The 21,861-nt window shown below is 41.1% G+C and overlaps 1 protein-coding gene across 1 annotated transcript in view; it reads right to left on the reverse strand.

Moving 5' to 3' along the window:
- Positions 1-1,386: 1,386 nt before the first annotated feature.
- Positions 1,387-21,861, reverse strand: part of LOC124117588 (serine/threonine-protein phosphatase 6 regulatory ankyrin repeat subunit B-like) — a 34,684-nt gene continuing 14,209 nt past the window's right edge. The window contains exons 2-4 of the mRNA XM_048392048.1: positions 10,991-11,044; positions 1,916-5,764; positions 1,387-1,535 (exon numbers count right to left, since the gene is read on the reverse strand). Of these exons, the coding sequence (XP_048248005.1) occupies positions 1,402-1,535; positions 1,916-5,726 (3,945 nt within the window). The 5' untranslated portion in view covers positions 5,727-5,764; positions 10,991-11,044 and the 3' untranslated portion in view covers positions 1,387-1,401. The remainder of the gene's footprint in view (positions 1,536-1,915; positions 5,765-10,990; positions 11,045-21,861) is intronic.

Raw genomic sequence — 21,861 nt, forward strand, 5'->3', positions numbered from 1 at the left:
GCTGTTCTCTCTCCTCTCCGACGATACACACGCACACGGCCATCAGCTCGATACAACTGGAACCTGCTCTCATCAGAGAATAGAATTGCCAGAAGTTGCCAGTTCATGTTTTGCCACCGCTGTACCATTCTTGATCAATGGAGGTGGTTACGTCTGTCACGACGTAACAAGGTCATCCCGCGAAAGGACCGGTAGGCCTGATACCGTATTGTCGAAGACGCCTGGCAACTGTCCTTCTGCTGACCACGTGATGTAATGCTGTGGCTGCCGATAACGTCACAGTGACGAAACGATTGCGTGGGTGTAAGATGCGGAGGTACCGATCTTCATTTGCGGTTGTGACCCTGGGTCGTCCACTTCTTGGCCTGTCATCTGTACGACCTGTTTGTGTGAGTCGTGTCTGCAGCCTCGTTATCGTTGTTCTGGTGCAGTTGAAGATGCAAGCAGCATGGGCATGGCGTGCTCCCAACTGCAACATCCCAATTGCTCTCTCTCGCTCTTGTGCGGTCAGTCTCGGCATGTCAGCTGTTGTGGTCGGTACGATTGTGGTGTAAAACATACAGATTGGCGGATTTTATACCGTTCCGAGCAATTTTGTCGTGATGCACGTGCATCCCATTTTTAATGAAAAAAGTTCCATAAAGTCCATATTCGGGGAGAAGCAGGATTTTTAAAACTCAGTAATGATGAAGCTGCGTTCATGCGATTTTGTTTGACAAAGAAAACTCCAGCTCAGTGCTGATGTCATATATTTTTAAATAAAAAATACTTTGGTATAGTTTCTTTTGATATAACAGTTTATGTTACTGCCATTACCATGGGCGAACATACAGCAGATCAACAAAAGAATATCAGTCCATGGTGGTATTATTTACACCAATACCATGCAAAGAGTTTTCCTAGTAAAAATTATGACTAGTATTATTTTACAAAAGCATTTCAAACATGTCTACAAGCCTAAAAATATCGCATGCAATATAATAATCTTTTCATGCACAAATTTCACTGCGCTTCTCTATGAAATGGTGTGTCACCTGCATTATTCTGTACATTCACATCAGCCCCAGCCTTCAGCAACATATCAACACACTCTGTAGATCCCCACAATGAAGCTGCTGCTTTATGAAGTGGTGTGTCACCTGTATTATTCTGTACCTTCACATCAGCCCCAGCCTTCAGCAACATATCAACATACCCTGTAGATCCCCGTCCTGCTGCTGTATGAAGTGGTGTGTCACCGGTATTAGTCTGTACCTTCACATCAGCCCCAGCCTTCAGCAACATATCAACACACTCTGTAGATCCCCATCCTGCTGCTTTATGAAGTGGTGTGGCACCTGTATTATTCTGTACCTTCACAATAGCCCCAGTCTTTAACAACATATCAACACACTATGTAGATCACTGTCCTGCTGCTTTATGAAGTGGTGTGTCACCGGTATTATTCTGTACATTCACATCAGCCCCAGTCTTCAGCAACATATCAACACACTCTGTAGATCCTCGTCCTGCTGCTGTATGAAGTGGTGTGTCACCTGCATTATTCTGTACCTTCACAATAGCCCCAGTCTTTAACAACATATCAACACAATATGTAGATCCCCGTCCTGCTGCTTTATGAAATGGTGTGTCACCTGCATTATTCTGTACCTTCACATCAGCCCCAGTCTTCAGCTAAATATCAATACACCCTGTAGATCCCCACAATGAAGCTGCAGCTTTATGAAGTGATGTGTCACCTGTATTATTCTGTAGCCCCAGTCTTCAGCAACATATCAACACACTCTGTAGATCCCAGTAGTGCTGCATTATGAAGTGGTGTGTCACCTGTATTATTCTGTAGCCCCAGTCTTCAGCAACATATCAACACACTCTGTAGATCCCTGTCCTGCTGCTTTATAAAGTGGTGTGTCACCTGTATTATTCTGTACCTTCACATCAGCACCAGCCTTCAGCAACATATCAACACACTCTGTAGATCCCTGTCCTGCTGCTTTATGTAGTGGTGTGTCACCTGTATTATTCTGTACCTTCACATCAGCCCCAGCCTTCAGCAACATATCAACACACTCTGTAGATCCCTGTCCTGCTGCTTTATGAAGTGGTGTGTCACCTGTATTATTCTGTACCTTCACATCAGCCCCAGCCTTCAGCAACATATCAACACACTCTGTAGATCCCCGTTCTGCTGCTTTATGAAGTGGTGTGTCACCTGTATTATTCTGTACATTCACATCAGCCCCAGCCTTCAGCAACATATCAACACACGCTGTAGATCCCTGTCCTGCTGCTTTATGAAGTGGTGTGTCACCTGTATTATTCTGTACATTCACATCAGCACCAGCCTTCAGCAACATATCAACACCCTTTGTAGATCCCCGTCCTGCTGCTGCTGCATTTTGAAGTGGTGTGTCACCTGTATTATTCTGTACGTTCACATCAGCCCCAGCCTTCAGCAACATATCAACACACGCTGTAGATCCCTGTCCTGCTGCTTTATGAAGTGGTGTGTCACCTGTATTATTCTGTACCTTCACATCAGCCCCAGCCTTCAGCAACATATCGACACACTTTGTAGATCCCCGTCCTGCTGCTGCTGCATTATGAAGTGGTGTGTCACCTGCATTATTCTGTACATTCACATCAGCCCCAGCCTTCAGCAACATATCAACACACTCTGTAGATCCCTGTCCTGCTGCTTTATGAAGTGGTGTGTCACCGGTATTAGTCTGTACTTTCACATCAACCCCAGCCTTCAGCAACATATCGACACACTTTGTAGATCCCCGTCCTGCTGCTGCTGCATTATGAAGTGGTGTGTCACCTGCATTATTCTGTACATTCACATCAGCCCCAGCCTTCAGCAACATATCAACACACTCTGTAGATCCCCACAATGAAGCTGCTGCTTTATGAAGTGGTGTGTCACCTGCATTATTCTGTACCTTCACATCAGCCCCAGCCTTCAGCAACATATCAACACACTCTGTAGATCCCCACAATGAAGCTGCTGCTGCATTATGAAGTGGTGTGTCACCTGCATTATTCTGTACCTTCACATCAGCCCCAGCCTTCAGCAACATATCAACACATTCAGTAGATCCCCACAATGAAGCTGCTGCTCTATGAAGTGGTGTGTCACCTGTATTATTCTGTACATTCACATCAGCCCCAGCCTTCAGCAACATATCAACATACCCTGTAGATCCCCGTCCTGCTGCTGTATGAAGTGGTGTGTCACCTGTATTATTCTGTACCTTCACATCAGCCCCAGCCTTCAGCAACATATCAACACACTCTGTAGATCCCCGTCCTGCTGCTGTATGAAGTGGTGTGTCACCTGTATTATTCTGTACCTTCACATCAGCACCAGCCTTCAGCAACATATCAACACACTCTGTAGATCCCTGTCCTGCTGCTGTATGAAGTGGTGTGTCACCTGCATTATTCTGTACATTCACATCAGCCCCAGCCTTCAGCAACATATCAACATACCCTGTAGATCCCCGTATTGCTGCTGTGTGAAGTGGTGTGTCACCTGTATTATTCTGTACATTCACATCAGCCCCAGCCTTCAGCAACATATCAACACACTTTGTAGACGTCCACGTTGCTGCTGTGTGAAGTGGTGTGTCACCTGTAACATTTGAACAATGGTTCACACTTGCTCCTTTCCCTAGTAAAAACAAGACAACCTTAGGATTGTATCGAAATGAGCTGTGAAGAAGAGTATATCCGTCAGATGACGCCATGTTAACAGTAGCACCCAGGTCAAACAACGTACTGATAATGCTTAAGTCCCCAGCCTCACAAGCATTAAACACAGCATCACTGTCGACCTGTGCTCTTCTGTCTAAGAATAACTGCACCATGTCCATGTTGAGGCCCTTACAAGCACATCTAAGACCTTCCTGGTTGTCTACTTCACATCCTCTTCTCACCAGCAGTTGCACCACCTCTACGTGGCCACGTTCTATGGCACGGTATAGAGGGAGGTTGTTAACATATAATTTATGCCCACTGTAAAAGCTGGCTTTGTCTGATGGCATATAATGCTTGTTAACATCCACGCCCATGTTTATCGTAGATTCCACAGCTGATGTAAGGCCATATTGGCAAAGGTAATGAAAGACAGTTTGACCTAGGTGGTCTCTTGCATACATATCAGGGGCAAGGGACAGAATGTGATTAACAAACTCACTGTCCCGTGTTTGTGCTGCTAACATAAGTGGAGTTTGCCTCTCCCAACCATATCTACCATTAATGTCAAGCTTCATGTGCTCACTGATATAGGTCAGTACACTACAAGCAGCATTCATGCACACTCCATGTAAAATGTCCCTTATTTCACTCTGGTTGAATGATACGTTTTCTTTCTCCATAATGAATTTGATGAGATGAAATGACTTGTTGCTAGGAAGTAATTCACATAATGACTGTTCTGAAGACTTATCATTTAGTTTCAGAATATCGGGAACAGACATGTGACCTTGTTTCTTCACGCAGCCCATCAGCACCTCAACGAACTCTGCTATACAACATGCCTGGTGTGATAAAACATGCAACAAATTGCTCCTTTCAATTTCAGTTGCAAATCTTCTTGCTAAATCTCCAGCACAGGTCCACGGGATGTTTGCAACAAGATCTGTCTCACCAGCAACGTTTTCCCCTGAATTTGAGGACGGTTTAAGACAAATTCGCTGATGGATGAATGTCAAACTACAATTCTTGATGACAAACAATGTTTGTTTTGTACTGAGAATAAAAGCAACACTGTCGTATACAGATGGATGATTAAACACGTATGTGCCATCTTCTTTCTTGAGATAAGAACCAACCAAATCATCAGCAGCTGTTATGCATTTATACCCATAGATAACATCCTCCTCCAACTCTTGTCCACTAATCTTCCCATCTCTTTTAATCATAGCCATGAACAGTGAACGCTTTATCTCATCCTGAAGAAACTTTTCCATGGTGTTCATGAGGAATTTAAGAGGTGATTGAAAGAAAGCCACCGCTTGATCTTGAGTCTGACCATGTTCATATTCTGTGACAAACATTTTACAGACATGGGGAAAGCCGTGTGGACAGTCAGCCTGACATATCCGAGACACAGTTGGCTCATCAAAGTCTATGTGTTTTGTTTTGGCATGAACATGCCATATCTTCTTGCGCTCATCTATGTCTCTCTGTGAAGTGACTTCAACGACGTATTGGGGACTGGATATGTAATCTGCCAGCCTTCCTAAATCTGGCAATGCGGATTTCAGCACATAATCCCGGCCAACGAGAATACTGATAGCTTTGCCTTTGTTTGGTCCTGTTCTTTTTACATGTGTTTGTTCATCTTTAGTTCTCTCTAAAGATGTTGGAATTTCAGCGGACTTGTCTCTCGGCTTTTGTTCAGTATATGTGTCAGAATTGTTCACATCCACAAAAGGTTGTAGACTTGGTCTCCACTTGGCCCACTCTGCTGCATCAAATTCCAGATCACCGAATATGTCATCTAACATAATGACAGGATCAGCACAGGCAGTTATTACCTCATTGAACTCTTCTGGTGACACCACCTGATAAACTTGTTTCCCGTGAAGGTGCTGATCTTTGAGGGTCATGTAGGCTATTGTAGACTTCCCCTCTCCTGGTCTTCCCTTGATTGTTACCCATGTTGCTCCTCTGTCCAGCTTGTCTGTCACCTTCTGCAGGGCTGCTGTATCCACCATGTCTTCAGTCAACGACTGTATCCTGGATTCCGTTCTTTCTGTGGAAATAAGACAAATTAGATTTATACTGATATGTATGTACTGCCACTGCACTATAGCTCACAGATAAAAATGATGAAAATGTCAGCATTCGTATAAACAAAAATTATACATATACACTGAAAACTAAAACGTAATACTAACTTCTAATTATTTGAACAAAATATGATGTCCTTTACCATAAAAAGAAGCACGCCAAAGTTTAAGAGGAGACGTTTACAGAGCAAAATATGCATTTTGAGAAAATATAACGGTTATGACAAAGACAAAAAGTAAAAACAATGCAGAAAAGCGACCTGAACTGGAGTCTCACAATGTACAAGTACCAAATTTTACCATTACATTTTGTACAAATGAGTTCCTCAAGTGGCAATAAATATAATTTTAAATATGTGCCTTGCTATTCATATTGATATTATTTTATTTAAATGACCAAGTAATGGTTGTGACTTAAAACTCTTGACTAAATTCATGTGCAATCGCTGTTGGGAACAAGCAAGTGACGTTTCCAATTCACTAGATTCACCAGAAGTAGCTAATGCACCTAATCGCATATAAACACGGACCATTAAAATGGCCTAAGCTATTTCAAGTAGATCCTGGTCATGAGTTCATGGGATAAGTAACTTAAATGTCAACAAAACAAGATGTGGAAATTAGGTGTGGTGAAAAAGAGGCCCACCGCAGTCAAGCTATCGTCAAAAGATTTAACCGAACATTAGCGGAACATTTGTTTGGCTATCAGTACGAAATTGAAATGGAATCGGATCGATTAAGATCAACCGAATTGGTGACATGATTATCAGCTGTTGTATCAGCACTGAATAACGAAGTAACAAGATAAATCGGGAAGAAACCATCCGATTAGAATGAAATCTGTGACTTCTGAAGCTTCAGCACCGAGAAGAGGCAAAGAACAAAAACTTCCAGATAGCGTAAGTGTAAGATATTTATACCAGCCCGGTGAACACAAAGGAGGCCAACGTCGTGCAACCGATCCGATTTGGTCCCTTAAGACCTATAACATTAGTTGATTGGTTACAAAAGAAGGAGAGCCTATTCTTTATTATCTTAAAGATGGTCTGGGCAGGGCATTTGTACGAGAAGAGTTGCTCATAGTTGCCAACGATACAGTATTACCACCATAACCATAAGCATAGGTAGTTACACCATCCTTATCAATCCATCTCTTTGTATCTAAGGGGGATAATGATGTCATTCTTAATCCATATATCCCATGATTGTAACTTCTTAAAGAGTTCATCTCGTGTTTGAATGTTCTACCATTGAATAATGCTTCTTTATACTGTTCGTGTTTGATATGCTTTTTTACCACATACTTCTTAACACCCTTAGCTTTTCTTATCTCTCCATTATCGGACTTCCTTATAGAATACATCTAAGGTCTTAATCCGACATACTCCGCTATAGGAGTCCCAGCACATTCATCCTTCATCTTACCTTATACCTTTTTATTTACTACACTGTGCAGTGGGTTATCGTTTGGGTAATTGCTCGTGTCGTACATATATATTTTTTTTCTGCCATATCTTTATATACATTCTTGGTTTGTATTTCCATCAACAAAGAATCTGTGTCGGTTTATAACACCTCGCATATATCGCCATATTTTTAAGTACAGATCGTGATAATCACCTAAATTATTACAACCTAATTTATCCAACACCATCAGAGCGTGTTCATAATCAGCATCGGTTATTTTAGATTTTGTTAAGGTACTATAGAATGATTCAAGGGGTGTTAATTTAGTTTCGTCAAATCTAGACCAATCATTCATATATTCGTAAGGATATACACCTTTTCTCAGCAACCAATGATGCGTTAACCTATCGGTATATTGATTTGTTATCGCAAAGTCATCGGGATTGCTCGGATTAGCTAAATTGTCCAGGGATGATAACAGAAACTGTACAGAGTCTATAAATCTAAGTCCATTACTTTGCTTTATTCTGGCTTTCCCATCCTTGTCCGTATAATGTATAGTTTTAGTCAACGAGAACGATATGTATTTTCCCATATTATTGATGAAGTACGAGAAGAGTTGCTCATGGTTCCCAACGATACAGTATTACCACTATAACCATAAGCGTAGGTAGTTACACCGTCTTGTTTATTCTTAATCCATATATCCTGTGCTGTGTTCTACCTATGAATACTGCTTCTTTATACTGTTCGCAACAGTCGTTATCAAATATATTGCTTCTGTTAAAAGCCGGACTGGCTATAACTTTCCTAAGTCTTTCTTCCTCATTAGATCTGACTAATTTAATATCAACACGCTTCCTCAGATTATCCATAGTTTTACCAAATTCTGAGTTAATCATTAGCTTATATAGATTCTTTTCGAAATCGCTGGTAGCCATCTTTCTTAAATCTGTGTTCAGTCTTATGTAGGGCTCCATCCAAGGTCTTTGGTCAAACTTTAGAATTCTGTGTATTTTCTTTAGTTTCAAACCTAACAATAGATATAACTGGAGATGTCTGTAGTGAACTATATATTTTGTCTTATCAATAAAATTTGGTACGAGTTTTTCAACGTTAGCTAACCTAGTATTACCCATCAAGGAGTGTTGATATTCTGACATGCAATCTTTATTGACCATTAATCTTTCGGGGGCTAGCGGATAACTGTTATGGTCTCTATGTAACTCTGTTGGATATTCCAAGTCAACTTCTAGTAGTGGTTTCAGACTGCCTTATCTGTTTCATATTACGATCTATGCATACAGATTCAGAGTGACAAAACACTCTCCACAAGACTGTATGACAAGAGGGCTTCAACGTTCCAATAGTCAACTTTCCCTTCATGTCCATCAATATTTCAGCAGCTCCAGCCGAGTGAGTGAGTGAGCAAGCAAGACATGGTTTTACGCCATATTGAGCAATATTCCACCAATATCATGGCAGAGGACACTGAAAAAGCGCGTCACACTTTGTACCCATGTGGGGAATCAAACCCGGGTCTTTGGCATGACGAGCCAACGCTTTAACCACGAGGCTACCCCACAGCCCCACAACGTTTAAGATCGAGCATGCTCTTTCTACCAAGATTCCAAAGAGTGTATACAACTCTTGCTCAGAAGTTGTTTGATCAAAGTTACCACATTCAAGGCCTCAGTAAAGCTTGAACAAAGGTTGACCGAGGACATTTTCACATTTGACACATCAGTGACAAAAAATATGTCTGATGCAATTCCCTGCAGTGTTCTCGTGTGTTTTTTTCAGATGAACAATTGACTTGACTTTGCGTGTGTTTGTGACAGGTGCCACTGGTGGGTCAAAATACGCTCAACTTTTCTTGAACACCTGGTATCATCACTTTTGATAGCGATTCATAAACACATGTTCATGATATAGTCGGAATCGTACAATCGACTCTGCTTTATGCAGAGATTTCTATTGGATATGGAAAGGGTTTTGTTGCTTTATATAATATTTCTGAGGAGATGCTGTTTACAACGGATGACATGAAGACACACGACTTTGGGGCTTAACATATGTAAAGTAAACATTCTTCAAGATTGTAATTGGCCACCCTTATTTGTACACATGTCCTGTGAACATTGAATATTGTCAAAATGCTGTGAATAGGTGTGACCAAATCACTTTTGAAACCAGTTAAAACAAATGTCACATTTCATCTTTTTCAGCATTTCTCAAATCTTCAATATATTTTACTTAACGTTCTGTACCAGAGAGTTAACAAAACGTTTGGATATTGACTGGTTTGACAATGAAGCATAACACATTGTACATGTGAACATCCTTCCAAGAGCATGGGTCTTCAGAGAGGTACACAATAATCATAAGAAGTTAAAAGAAGATCTATGGTATGATTCCGACGATACCATTTGTTTCTAAATCACTATCAAATAGTCATGAAAGCAGGTGTTTGGAAAAAAGGTGAATGTATCCTGCCCAACGAGTTGAACCCGTCTGCATTGTTCACCTGAAAAACACGGAAACATCAGTTAGAAGGTAAAAAAGGGAATTAAATTGGATATCATTTTGGTTACTGATGCATTCAGTTTGCATACCAACCTGCGTATGAATACATACACATTAGTGAAGTCTAGATATGTTTAATATTTGTATGCATATTCTGGAATACTCCTTAATGCATTAACTGCTGTCTTTTGACAGAGAGACGAACTGTGTGAGATCCGGCTGCTGAAGAAAAGTTGTTCCAACCAGTAGAGGCAGCACCCTCGCACGTGGCCCGGAAGTCATTACGTCACATCAAACCACATAACTGCTTTAAACATAAAATCTGAAACTTCATGGGGAGGCAGCATAGCGAAAGTTGGACATGTAGAAGAAAGACGAGTGGAGTTGTTCAAAGGGAGCTATCCAAAGAACCTTTAAGATCACATTTAGATCCCACACAGGCAGTCTGAACTTGGCTTTCTAGTCTTCTGGAACGAGCGCAGCAAAGCCTTGGATGGCAAGAACGGAGTTGATGGCGACCAGGTATGTGGAGATGGTAGAGTCTTTCAACCGACGTTGACAAACCAGAAACCAGACAGGAACTGCAGTGACGCTGTCATCGGATCCTGGTGTTGGACGCACCCATTCGCCAGCATTTAGACATTACTCACGTATAGCCTCAGATGTTTGGGTTCCCTAACCCCATGACAGCCAATCTGCCCGTAACTTCAATGATGTTTATGCCTTACAAAGAGCCTTTCACTCTAAACATGTTACTGCAAATTTAAATAGGTTCCTCAATCACTCCTGATGACATAAAGACTTTTGCAGTTTTGCTTGTGTGCTACTTTGGTACGTGACTGCTGGAACTGTATCTGTAAAGTATGCCAATCAGATGTGAGGTTTACTGAAAAAGGGGCGTTTCTGTTAGTACAATATTAAAAAAAAACATTCAGCTTAAGAACAGATGCCTTTATGTGATGCTACCCCTGAATCCCAGGCATCCCTGTGTCCAACTACTCATGCGTTTCATTCATATTGCAGGTTCAGCGCCCCCCTCAGCGCCAATCTTCACAGGGACAATTGATAACTAGTTCAGTGAACTGTTTTCGGTCACGTGTGCGACATAACTTGACCGCGCAAGCACTCTCTGTGCACAATAATAGCCTTCGGGGCAGCGACATGGTTGCTACAGACCATCAAGGTCCTTGTCGACAGGCGATCATTGCATATAAGTAAAGATAAACAAACTGCCCTCAGCTGAGCAGACAACTTACTCCTGATCTTCTGTGCCGCGGTCAGTGGTTCCTCCGTCACAGGGACTTTAGTTACTGTAACAGAAACAATATGACTGAAGCGTTCATGGATGTTGAACTTTGATATCGGATGCTCAAAAACTCAAAACTGATATATACTGAACAACAAAAGTTCCTGTGACATTGAAAAAGATTTAATGCAAAGTTATGTTTTTTACTAAATCTGAAACAATTTCGGATTGAAACAGATAAAAGACTCCTGTAAGTGTCCAAATGGTTTAATTTGCCATACTGACTTCAGAAAATGCGAGATTTCATAAAAAAAACATGAACATGCCAAAATGTAAATTAACAAATCAATAGCGTGTGTGTCCACCTCTAGTTGCAATGCAAGCAACACATCTTTCTTCTCATGGAATGGACCAGGCGTCGCACAAAGTCCTGTGGGATATCTGTCCATATCTGCTGGCGCATGTTTCGAAGTTGACTTAGAAGGCGCCGATCCATCTCATCCCACATGTGCTCGGTTGGTGAGAGATCAGGGGAGCGAGCCGGCCAGGGGATGACATTCACGTTTTGTTGAAGAAATCCTGAACAAGTCGAGCAATATGTCATGTTGGAAGGTAATGCCTGGGCTATTCCGACGCAAAAACGGTAGAACGACAGGGCCGATGATCTCTTCGCGGTAGCTCTGTCCATTGAGATTTCCCTCTATCAGTACCAAACGGGTCCTCTGTCTTGCTGTAATCAAACCCCATACCTTACGCTGCCGTCCCTGAACCGATCTTCTTCCATGACACAATGATTAACGTTCACCTCGACGTCTGTACATTGGAATCCGTCCATCGCTGTGGCTGAGGTGAAAACCAGAGTCGTCAGTGAATAGAACTTGTCCCAACTGCATGGACGCGTAGACGCTGTCTGCACACTGTAGGCACGCTTGACGGTGGTTTCCTGTCAAAATGGGACGTCTAGCGGGTCTTCTGGCGACAATCCCTGCACATCTGAGGCGACGACGTACAGTTTGTGAATATATTCGACGAAGGCCATGGATGCTTCTTGCAGTCACTGTTGCTGGCTGGAATCAATTTCGTAGGTGTGTTGTTCGAATCCAGTTGTCTTGTCGATTATTGGTTACGCGTGGCCTGCCACTCCAAGGATGGTCTCTGACTGCATTCGTCTGTTGCCAATGTTGCCATAAACACCAGATGGTGTTTCTGTGTCCGTTATATTGTCTTGCAACATCACGTTGACTCGATCCTGCTTCTAATATACCAACGGCTCGCAGACCCTCATTTTCGGACAGGCGTGGCATTTCGTAATTTTGTATAATTGCGTAATATTGTTGTTTTTCTGAATGGTTGTTGTCAGCACGATGCTAAACAATGCATATGGAATCCCGTTAACGCACATGTTTTTATACCCATTCTTGGTTAGTAAAATGCATGGGGCTTGCATAAAAGTCAACTTTTGCATGGAATGCATGCATATATAGGTTGCCATCATGGTAAATCACAGACCTCCACTCACACAAATCTCCATGATATCGAATGTTGTTTACCAGTTAACCTGCTTTGTGTGCTTTAGTAGCGGATGAATTATGTTTGGTTTTTTATGATCACTTTGCCTCATTGTTTTAATACCCAGTGAATTAGTATTTTACAATTTTACTGTCTCTCCACAAAACAAATAAATTATTAATAATACCACAACAGACATATACTGCTTTTAATATCAAACATATTCACTAAAGAAACAAGAATATAAGCACACTTTTTCCCAGATAAGTAGCTGTGTAGCGAAAAACTGAGCATGGGAAGTTGGTACTATTGTTGGAGAATTTTGGTGTGAGCAGGGCTGACACTAATTCTTCTAAAACTGCAAGGTGTGCTACAGGCAGTGGTGTCAGCCGGATACACCAGTGCCATGGTAAGATGGCTGACTACCTTAAAAAGGATATTGGTGGAGTAGGGACCCCAAGCAGTTTTTCCCATTTTTTCGGCGACATTCATGAGTTGAAGTTGAAGTATTATTGACTCCAGCAGTAACCAACCAGCACGCAATAGGTGACTCTGTAAGCTGTTTATTGGACAAAAAAGTCAATACTGTGTGAACCAGTGTATGGTTTACATGAAGGTGAAAATGTTGCTTGCAGGCAAAATGTTGGAGAAGTGAATCAGGCTGGGGCTCATCATTTATTTTTAAAAAGAAACCAATATAACAATGTTATCACCATCCCTAGTTGGGGGGCCCTTTGAAATTCGCGTGTTCATATAGTGAATATAGATAACTTCAGTAGTTTCAGGCAAAACTTGTCACTTTTGCAGACACTTTGCTGTCAGTTGAAAAGCACTGATCAAGGCCCCTAGCTCTGTAAACCATGAATTTTCGAACTTATCTAAGGTCAAGACAAGCAGTATCATTGTGTAACATTCCTTTACTGACTTAAACAGTTTTGGAGAAAAGCTGTCCCTTTTAAAAACAGGACGGGTGGATGGAAAGACAGGACGGACGAAAAGACGGACGGACAGACAAACTCTGTTCCAACAGCCCCCGCCCCACTTCGTGGCGGTGCATAATTACTGGACACATTGAAGTGACTTGGAAATTGGTAGAGGAAAACAGAGGAAACGAATGTAGCAGAATGTAAATATTGTGTATTTTAACTTACATATTTTAAACTTAGATAAATAATTTAGTTTATTGTATTTCAGTGTGGAAGACTGAGAAAAGTGATATTTTCATTGTAATGAACATAACACTTTGACGGAACTATTGTCATATAAGAGTTGCCCCCCATTAAATTGTCTCCCTTTATCGTAAGTCTATCCCACACACAGACTGTTGATTTCCTTCTTGCGTTAATTCAACAATGCAAGGCAAATTAATGACGGATGGTCATTTTTGGAGTTAATATCGTTTCTTGCCGTTAGTTATTCTCTCGAAAATGTTTCGTTAGAAACTGTGAGTTTCTCATTTTACTCGTATATCAAGCCTGTTCATTTCACAAAGAGCCATTTTGTTACTTGACCAAAGTCCATTCTTATGCGTCTAACAGCTGTCTCGCAGTTTTGTTCAATTTGATTTTGTATATGAGCATATCTAAAGATCCAAGAGCAAAGCATAGTGTTCGGGGTAACCCATTTGGATGTGTTCAGCGCCAATATAATATCTCTAATAAACTGCATTCTTGTGCATAATAATGAAAATTAATGAACCAATAAAATAATATATGAACATTAGTGTCCATTTGTAACCATTTTAGCCACTTGAATTACGGGAAAAACGAAGTAAAAAATATATATAAAATAAAAGTGCTTTCGTAAACTAGCGCTTGCTATAAAATGCGCGACCACAGGCTAAATTTAGTAAACAAATATTCAAAACTCTCTACACCGCTGGGCGTATTCAATGACATTGTGTGTAGAGATGATAGATCACTGGACCTTATGCAAACTCGATGACCCCAGTGTGACTGGCAACAAAATACTTCAAATTACGTCATAAGGTATTGTCACTTGTTTGAAACGTTTGTGGTACTGTATTCTAAAGGTAGGCCTATTTTTCTTCGGTATGTGAGGGTAAGAGATTATTGGCGGCAAGGAAATGAAATTTACGAAATTACTCTGCTACAGTAATGGACAGCATGACACGGCATGTAAATATATTTAACATAAATAGTCTTATTTACGTATAACAAAGCTAATTCAGATGTTACTCGAAAATGCATACCATTGAATATGACGTCAAAGCCAGGCCATCTTCATTCAAATGTCGACCAAAACTCACTTCTTTAGGCCAAAAACAATTAGAATAACCTCCCTTTTTAAGAGGCAAACCTAAAGCTTTGTAAAATCTTTGAACAGCCAAACACATTCATAGACTGCAGGCTGTATTTGGCCGCTACAATGAGCCTCGTTTAACAAAGTCACCTAGAAACAATTCAATGATACTTGACATTGAGTTAAAAATAACTGAAATTAACCAAAACACTTCTGTTGTCCACTTGATCATATTTATAGAATAACCCATGAGGTAAGAGTGATTACGGAAAATATGTCACGAGTAAAATTAATGTGGGTTATTCTATGTATTACCCATATTCATATTAAAGACATGTTTCAAGAAAAAAACAATCAACTGCCGCCGATCAAGAATCAGCTGTTTTGTATAAATCCGCGTGTAAAAAAAAACACTGTCCACGCACTCCAACCGCATTACTCAATCAACGTCTTGCTACGCGTAAAAATATAGTTCTGTTAACAAAACTTTAAAGATCACATTATTGCAGTTATATTTCTGTCTGAGTTACACAGCGTACACTATCTAACATTGATAAAAGAAGACAATTTTCAAAAAAGGTTCAACAGGCTTTTTAATCAAGGCTTGTTTTGACAAAACCTCTCATTGAAAAAGACAACAGCCGTCGTGCGTCAGCATGGATATGAATTTCACATTGAGAAGAGGAAACACGGAAAACCTGTCAATTTCTTCATGTGTCATTCGATAAAAATGCCAAAAACTGTATCAACAACATAGAAGGAATGTACAGAAGTCAAGTTTGATTGAGAAAAGTTACGAAAAGTAGGTAAACTTTGAAAAATACGATTGCTGTCATTGTCGGAAAGAATGACCCGACTTGACCCAGATTTGAGACAGCTGAAACCAAGTTCCAAGTTCCAAGTTTATTCCGGACAAGAAGTTCTGTAGACTACTCAGAGTCAGAATCAATGAGTATTCTTCTCTTCGGGGCCGGTAGATGACTGTCAACAGTGGAGTGACCCGAGTCGTTGGAAGAAATGGTGAAATTAAAAACCCCTCCATATATGGGCCCCGACAACAGGGTGTGCACCGTGTGCAGGGAATGGACGTCGTGTGTGATTTGTGACAAGTGTGACTGATGGGAAACTAGTGCATCTGGGATTCTGGATGGATTTGACAAACACGCTTGTGGAGTGGATATAGAAGATGACAGGATGTTGTTGATATCTTGATGTTGTGATTCATTAATTGTCGAATAACTGTTGATGGACTAGACGTTCTTGTGGCCAGAAACTTGCATAATCTGATGCGCTGGGACACCATTGTCGGATAAAGTTTGGATCATTCGTTTTCTAGCGCTGTGGTTCGTCAACCTTTTGTCTAAGGACAGTCCAGCCCTGGATGCCATGGTCTACATGAGAGAGCCTAACTTGTTTCTACCAACAGGTTGGCGTTTGAACCAGGTGTTTTCGGATTTTACGCCGAACTGTGTGTTTGTTGCAAGATAAAATGGACTCGCATCATTGCTAAAGTCTCGCGGGCGAACATCCCGATACAATTTGTATACTGCCACCGGACAGCATTCAACACCAGGTTGAGCCCACGCTTTGGGTGCCAAGTCACGGGATTGATCACCCTGTCGTGTTTTTGACTGGCGTTCCAAATACTGTAAATATTCCTTATTATCGGAATCAGTTTTGAGTGTTACGTCGCCCCACTGCATGCGTCTGTGGGGCGTGGCCGACCTCAGTCCAAAACAGACTGTATTGTTCCACCACAATGTGTTAAACACAGCATCTGGAGACTTAGTGCCAAGCTGTCGGCATTCATGGAGTTTATTCAGTTCCATATCGGACACAGGATCAGCTCGCTGGGGCAAGTTTCCTTTTCCTTGCTTTTTTAATGATTTTTGTTTTGATTTCAAAACCTCCCTCAGCCTACGTAGTGCATAGATTCCGCCAGCAGATGTTTGTAATCGTGTCGCTTGAGGTAACGCTCAATGCTAGCCTTGATTCCTTTCAGAGTAGACGGTTCGTATTCCGAACCATCTGATTTGCGTGCCGAAATGAAAAATTTACAAAGAATAATGTTAAGTTCACTGGGGCTAATTTCTTCCACCTTTCTTGTGTCACTTAAACTTTCCTGTATAAATTTGTGCTCTATATTCATATCAAGTTTAGTCTTTTTCATAGTGTTTTCGTTTTCATTGGCAGTTAAGAAATGTTCGATGTCATCGTCGTTCACAAAGGCTAACCTGTCTGCATTCAGTCTGGTTTTTGGATTCGGGGGGTCGAAAAAGTCGACAAACAGCAAGTCCTCTAGCACAGACGCTGGCAACCCCGGACTTGGTGATGTTGTGTTTTGCGCACTAGAAACAGTCTCTGGCAAAACTTGCAGTCTGAATCTTGGAACTTCTATCTGGCCATATGCAGTTTTGACAACAAATACATTAAATGTGTTCAGAGGTTGAATTATACGAATAACTCTTCCTGTTAGATCTCCGTCCACTTTAACGAGGTCATTTACTTTGACAGGTGTCAAATGGTCAGCCTTGTTTGTTTACAAACAATGCAGACGTAGTTTTCTTTTTTTGTAATTACGCTTATTGTAAACTAAAACTCGTGCGAAATAAATGCTTTAATCATTATAATGTGAAATCATGTGGTTTATATGAAACTATGTTCTAGTCTTATAAATCTCGATTAAGTGAGATTGTAGCACGTAAAACATGTGAATGAATGCCCTGTATTTGTGAATGAACTCAATGAGAGAAAAATAGTCCCGTCGACCAATGAGAATTGACATTTGTTTAACTGACCAATCAGCTTCGAGAATCACTAATTGCACACTGTGCAAATATCAAAAAGTTATTACACTGCATAGTTGAGCCCATATGGGTAATAAAACATTATTCCTAATTCAGAATGGCGGAATCACAATAACCGGTAAAGAAAGTAATGACACATCTAAGGGAAGAACGAGGTAGGGCACAGAGTTATGATGGAGATCTGCAGGCTGTGACGACGGGAAACGAGAGAAAGGAAGGTGAGGACATCAAGGTAAGTAAGTTCACAGAAAAGGTGTGGAAACCCCGGGAATAGAGCGGTCAGACAATTATCACAGGAAGAGCTCTTTAGCTCACCTGGAGGGGAATGCCAAAAGGAGCATCTGATTCGACCCAGGGAAGCTCAGGAAGATCCCCAGGAGATATGGGGAATCCTCCACAATGGTTATGAGTGAGTGAGTTAAGATTTAACGTCGCATCAGCATTTTATCAGCCATATAGCGACCAATTGGTTTGAAGACACATGTCCTGTACATGAGCTTCAAACATGGTGAGACCCTGGGAGGTATTCAGAGGCAAACTGTTCTGTGCTGAGCGGATATATTTGGGCCAAGAACTTTTGATTGTCTTAAATATGATTTTAATTTGTTTATCTTATATTGCTGTACTGACATGCTGGTGTGGAAATAAAACATCAACCAATATATTCTTGAAATGATACTTGGGCTGATATACTTCTAGCATCTGGATAACGCGAGGGATAAATAAGTCAGCCAATCATAACTAACTACAAAAACGCATAGGAGTTTATCATTAATGGAATATATATTACCATTTGTATTAGATATATTTTGAATGACGTTTACCCCTAATGGTTCATTCTCTCCAACTCGTGATTTATTTCTAAATAAGAAATGTTGGGAGAGTTCGAAAAACAGTTCGGAGTAGTGACCATTGATAGAAAAGCTTAAAAGTATAGAAAGCCATCATCATATTGTTCATCTAAACGACTGACTGCTTGATGTGAACAATGTTTTCTTAAAAAAACACCAGTTTACATTTGATACATAAAACTCATAAGAAGGCCAAGGCTTAAATAAAATATCTTCTTTCTATGGAATACTGTAAGGGACATTCTCGCGATCTCGCATTCTCGCGATCTCGACCTTTGGAAACGAGGTAAATATGCCCAAAACACGAGAATGCGAGATCGCGAGAACGCGAGATTTGGCCAAAATCTCGCGTTCTCGCGATCTCGCATTCTCGTGTTTTTGGTACATAGCACTTTTTGTCAAAAGTCGACAACGCGAGATTGCGACATTGGTCAAGTGTCGCGATCTCGTGATCTCGCGTTCTCGTGTTTTTGTGCTAATTGCCTATACAGTTATATGTAAGTATTTTCAAAAACACGAGAACGCGAGAACGCGAGATCGCGACACTTGACCAATGTCGCAATCTCGCGTTCTCGCGTTTTTGTGCTAATTGCCTATACAGTTATATGTAACTATTTTCAAAAACACGAGAACGCAAGAACGCAAGATTGCAACATTGGACAAGTGTCGCGATCTCATGTTCTCGTGTTTTTGTGCTTATAGCCTATACAGTTGTATGTAACTATTTTCAAAAACACGAGAACGCGAGATTGCGACATAGGTCAAGTGTCGCGATCTCGCGATCTCGCGTTCTCGTGTTTTTGTGCTAATTGCCTATACAGTTATATGTAAACTATTTTCAAAAACACGAGAACGCGAGAACGCGAGATTGCGACATTGGACAAGTGTCGCGATCTGGCGTTCTCGTGTTTTTGTGCTGATTTCCTATACAGTCATCGTGGGGCTCAGTCGTCTGAGTTGTCGCAATTCGTTGTGTAGAGTTGCGTCCCTTGGATGTGCCAGAAACCTACAATGGAAGGTTTCCTCTCATTTTAAAGGGACATTGATCTACAGAAATGCCCCGAGACTGGTTGTTGCCTTAGTTATTGTCCCCCCTCCCCGCCCCCACCCAACCTCCCCCGTGAGTATCCGGATGATATAGCAGATATCAAGACTAGTTCGCGACCTGTGCTGCGCCATTCGTAAGCGCATGTATTGCTTTTATTGATAGTATTTCATTGTGGGTATATTGTTTAGCCAAAATGTATAAAGTTTAACGAAGGCAATTTTTGCAACGTTAAATATTCAGTTATTTTACAAATTGACTGAAAATCGGTCAATTTCATCACCCAGTGACTGAAAATGATCGGATTAAAAGAAAACAAAATTTCAAAGTACGTTTCTATAGTTTTGGCTTCTAATACTAGCGGGGCGGTCGGGTAGCCTAGTGGTTATAGCTGAAATAGTGCTAAAAGGGGGGTAAAATCAAACACACTCACTCACTCTAATACTAGGATAAATAGTCTATTTTTAAGCCCTTTTGAACCTCTTAAAAATTGTTAGTCAATCTGGACTTGGATTCAGTCAATTTTTTATATTACTGAAATATTTAGACATTTTATAAATTGCCTGAGTGAATCACTTTTTACACATTGAGTGTAATATACATGTATACACGCCTACAGGTACAAGAGAAACAAAACTGATTCTATCCAATGCACCAGCAAATGAATGAAAACAAAATGCAAATATCATAATTACGACCGACCGCAGTTTTATGTATACATTTGGGCAGCTTCCTTGTTCGAGGAATGTATCCGTGAATATTCACATACAGGAACAATATCCCATACGTCTGCAGCTGTACAAATAAACTTATTCGACGTCACATGGCTCTGTTACATTCAAATGTTAAAATATATACATAGAGCTTTTCTGGATATTATAACCCGTGTTCGTTTTGCAACTGATCACTAAGTTTCTTTCAGATGTTTTTACAAAGGTGGCAAGTCTCATCGGTCAGCTAAGATAGCACGTGTGACAATTATGTTCATGATGTCCATGGTGCTTTAAAAATATCCATGGAGTTAGAAAGCAATGAACAATCAATAAACGTATTATCGGCTAATCCTTTGAACCAAGTATGTTGTTTTTACATCGGCACTTCACGCCATGATATGAGTGTATTCTGTCTGCTTTAGTAAACCTACACATGTAAACACTTACAAATCCACTGTGCAAGATAACAGTGATTAATCAATGAACGTATTTTCTGTGGAACTTTTGATAGCGAGGAATGATCCGTGTACAAAAAAGTAAATGAACTGATCACTCCTCTTGCTGGGCTGCCACGTGAATATTACATAACATACATTTCACCTCAATTCAAACCTGGATTCAGATGAAATAATTGCCCCAGACACAAGACATGCCAAATGGGAACCGTTGTCAGGTAATCTGAGTAGTGCCACTACTAACTATACCTGTAATAGGTTCATTAACTGAGCTTCTAGTGAATGGCAACAAAGACACAGGTGTAGGGTTATGCCCCAAAACGTGGATGACAACAAGAGATAGCAATCGTATTATCCGCGCAATCCAAAATCCGAAAATGCTTTCACTGCTCGGATACTATAAAAATAAACTGACAGCCAAAAGAAACGTTACCAACGATATTTCTAGGATAAAATATGACCAAAACAAGTTGAAGCAGCAATAACAATTGTATTGTAGAAATATATAATTCAGAACAGTACAATGCGAATTTACTAATTCAACAACAAAGTCCTTGACCTCAAACAGGGACATTTCTTGACAAGGGGTCATTCGTCCAGTATTCGATCAACAACATTGGTTACAACTTTAATGTGACGACGGCCCAGACCGTTCAATACGGGATATGACCTTAATGAGCGGCAATGCATCTTCGAATGCGGCGTCGCACTGAGTAGACAAGCGTCCTCACATCGACTGCAGGTTTACGATTCCATTCCTCACGGAGGGCAACGATCAACGCTTGTCTCGTGAAGGGAGGATGTTGACGTTTCCGAAGACGACGCCCCAGCTGGTCCCAGAGATGTTCTGTGGGTGACAGATCTGGTGTTCGAGCTGGCCACGGCAGGACAGTCACGTTGTTGGCGTTGAGGAAGTCTCTAGTAATACGGGCTTTATGGGGTGTGGCGTTATCTTGTTGGAACACCGTCCGTTGTTGACGCTGGGTGAAAGGAAGAACCACTGGCCGTAAGATATTGTCAATGTAGCGTTGTGCTGTCAGATTGCATTCGATGATGACAAGTTCCGTCTTCTCGTCTCCGCAAATGTCGCCCCAGACCATCACACTTCCGCCCCCTAAAGGTTCCACCTCCTGGACACAACAAGGAGCCGTACGTTCACCACTTCGTCGATACACTCGCGTCCGCCCATCAGGTTTGAAGAGTTGGAACCTGCTCTCGTCACTAAACAGCACTCGCCGC

Source organism: Haliotis rufescens, unplaced genomic scaffold (assembly GCF_023055435.1).
Source record: "Haliotis rufescens isolate VD_foot unplaced genomic scaffold, xgHalRufe1.0.p SCAF_107, whole genome shotgun sequence".
In the NCBI taxonomy this organism is placed as follows: domain Eukaryota; kingdom Metazoa; phylum Mollusca; class Gastropoda; order Lepetellida; family Haliotidae; genus Haliotis; species Haliotis rufescens.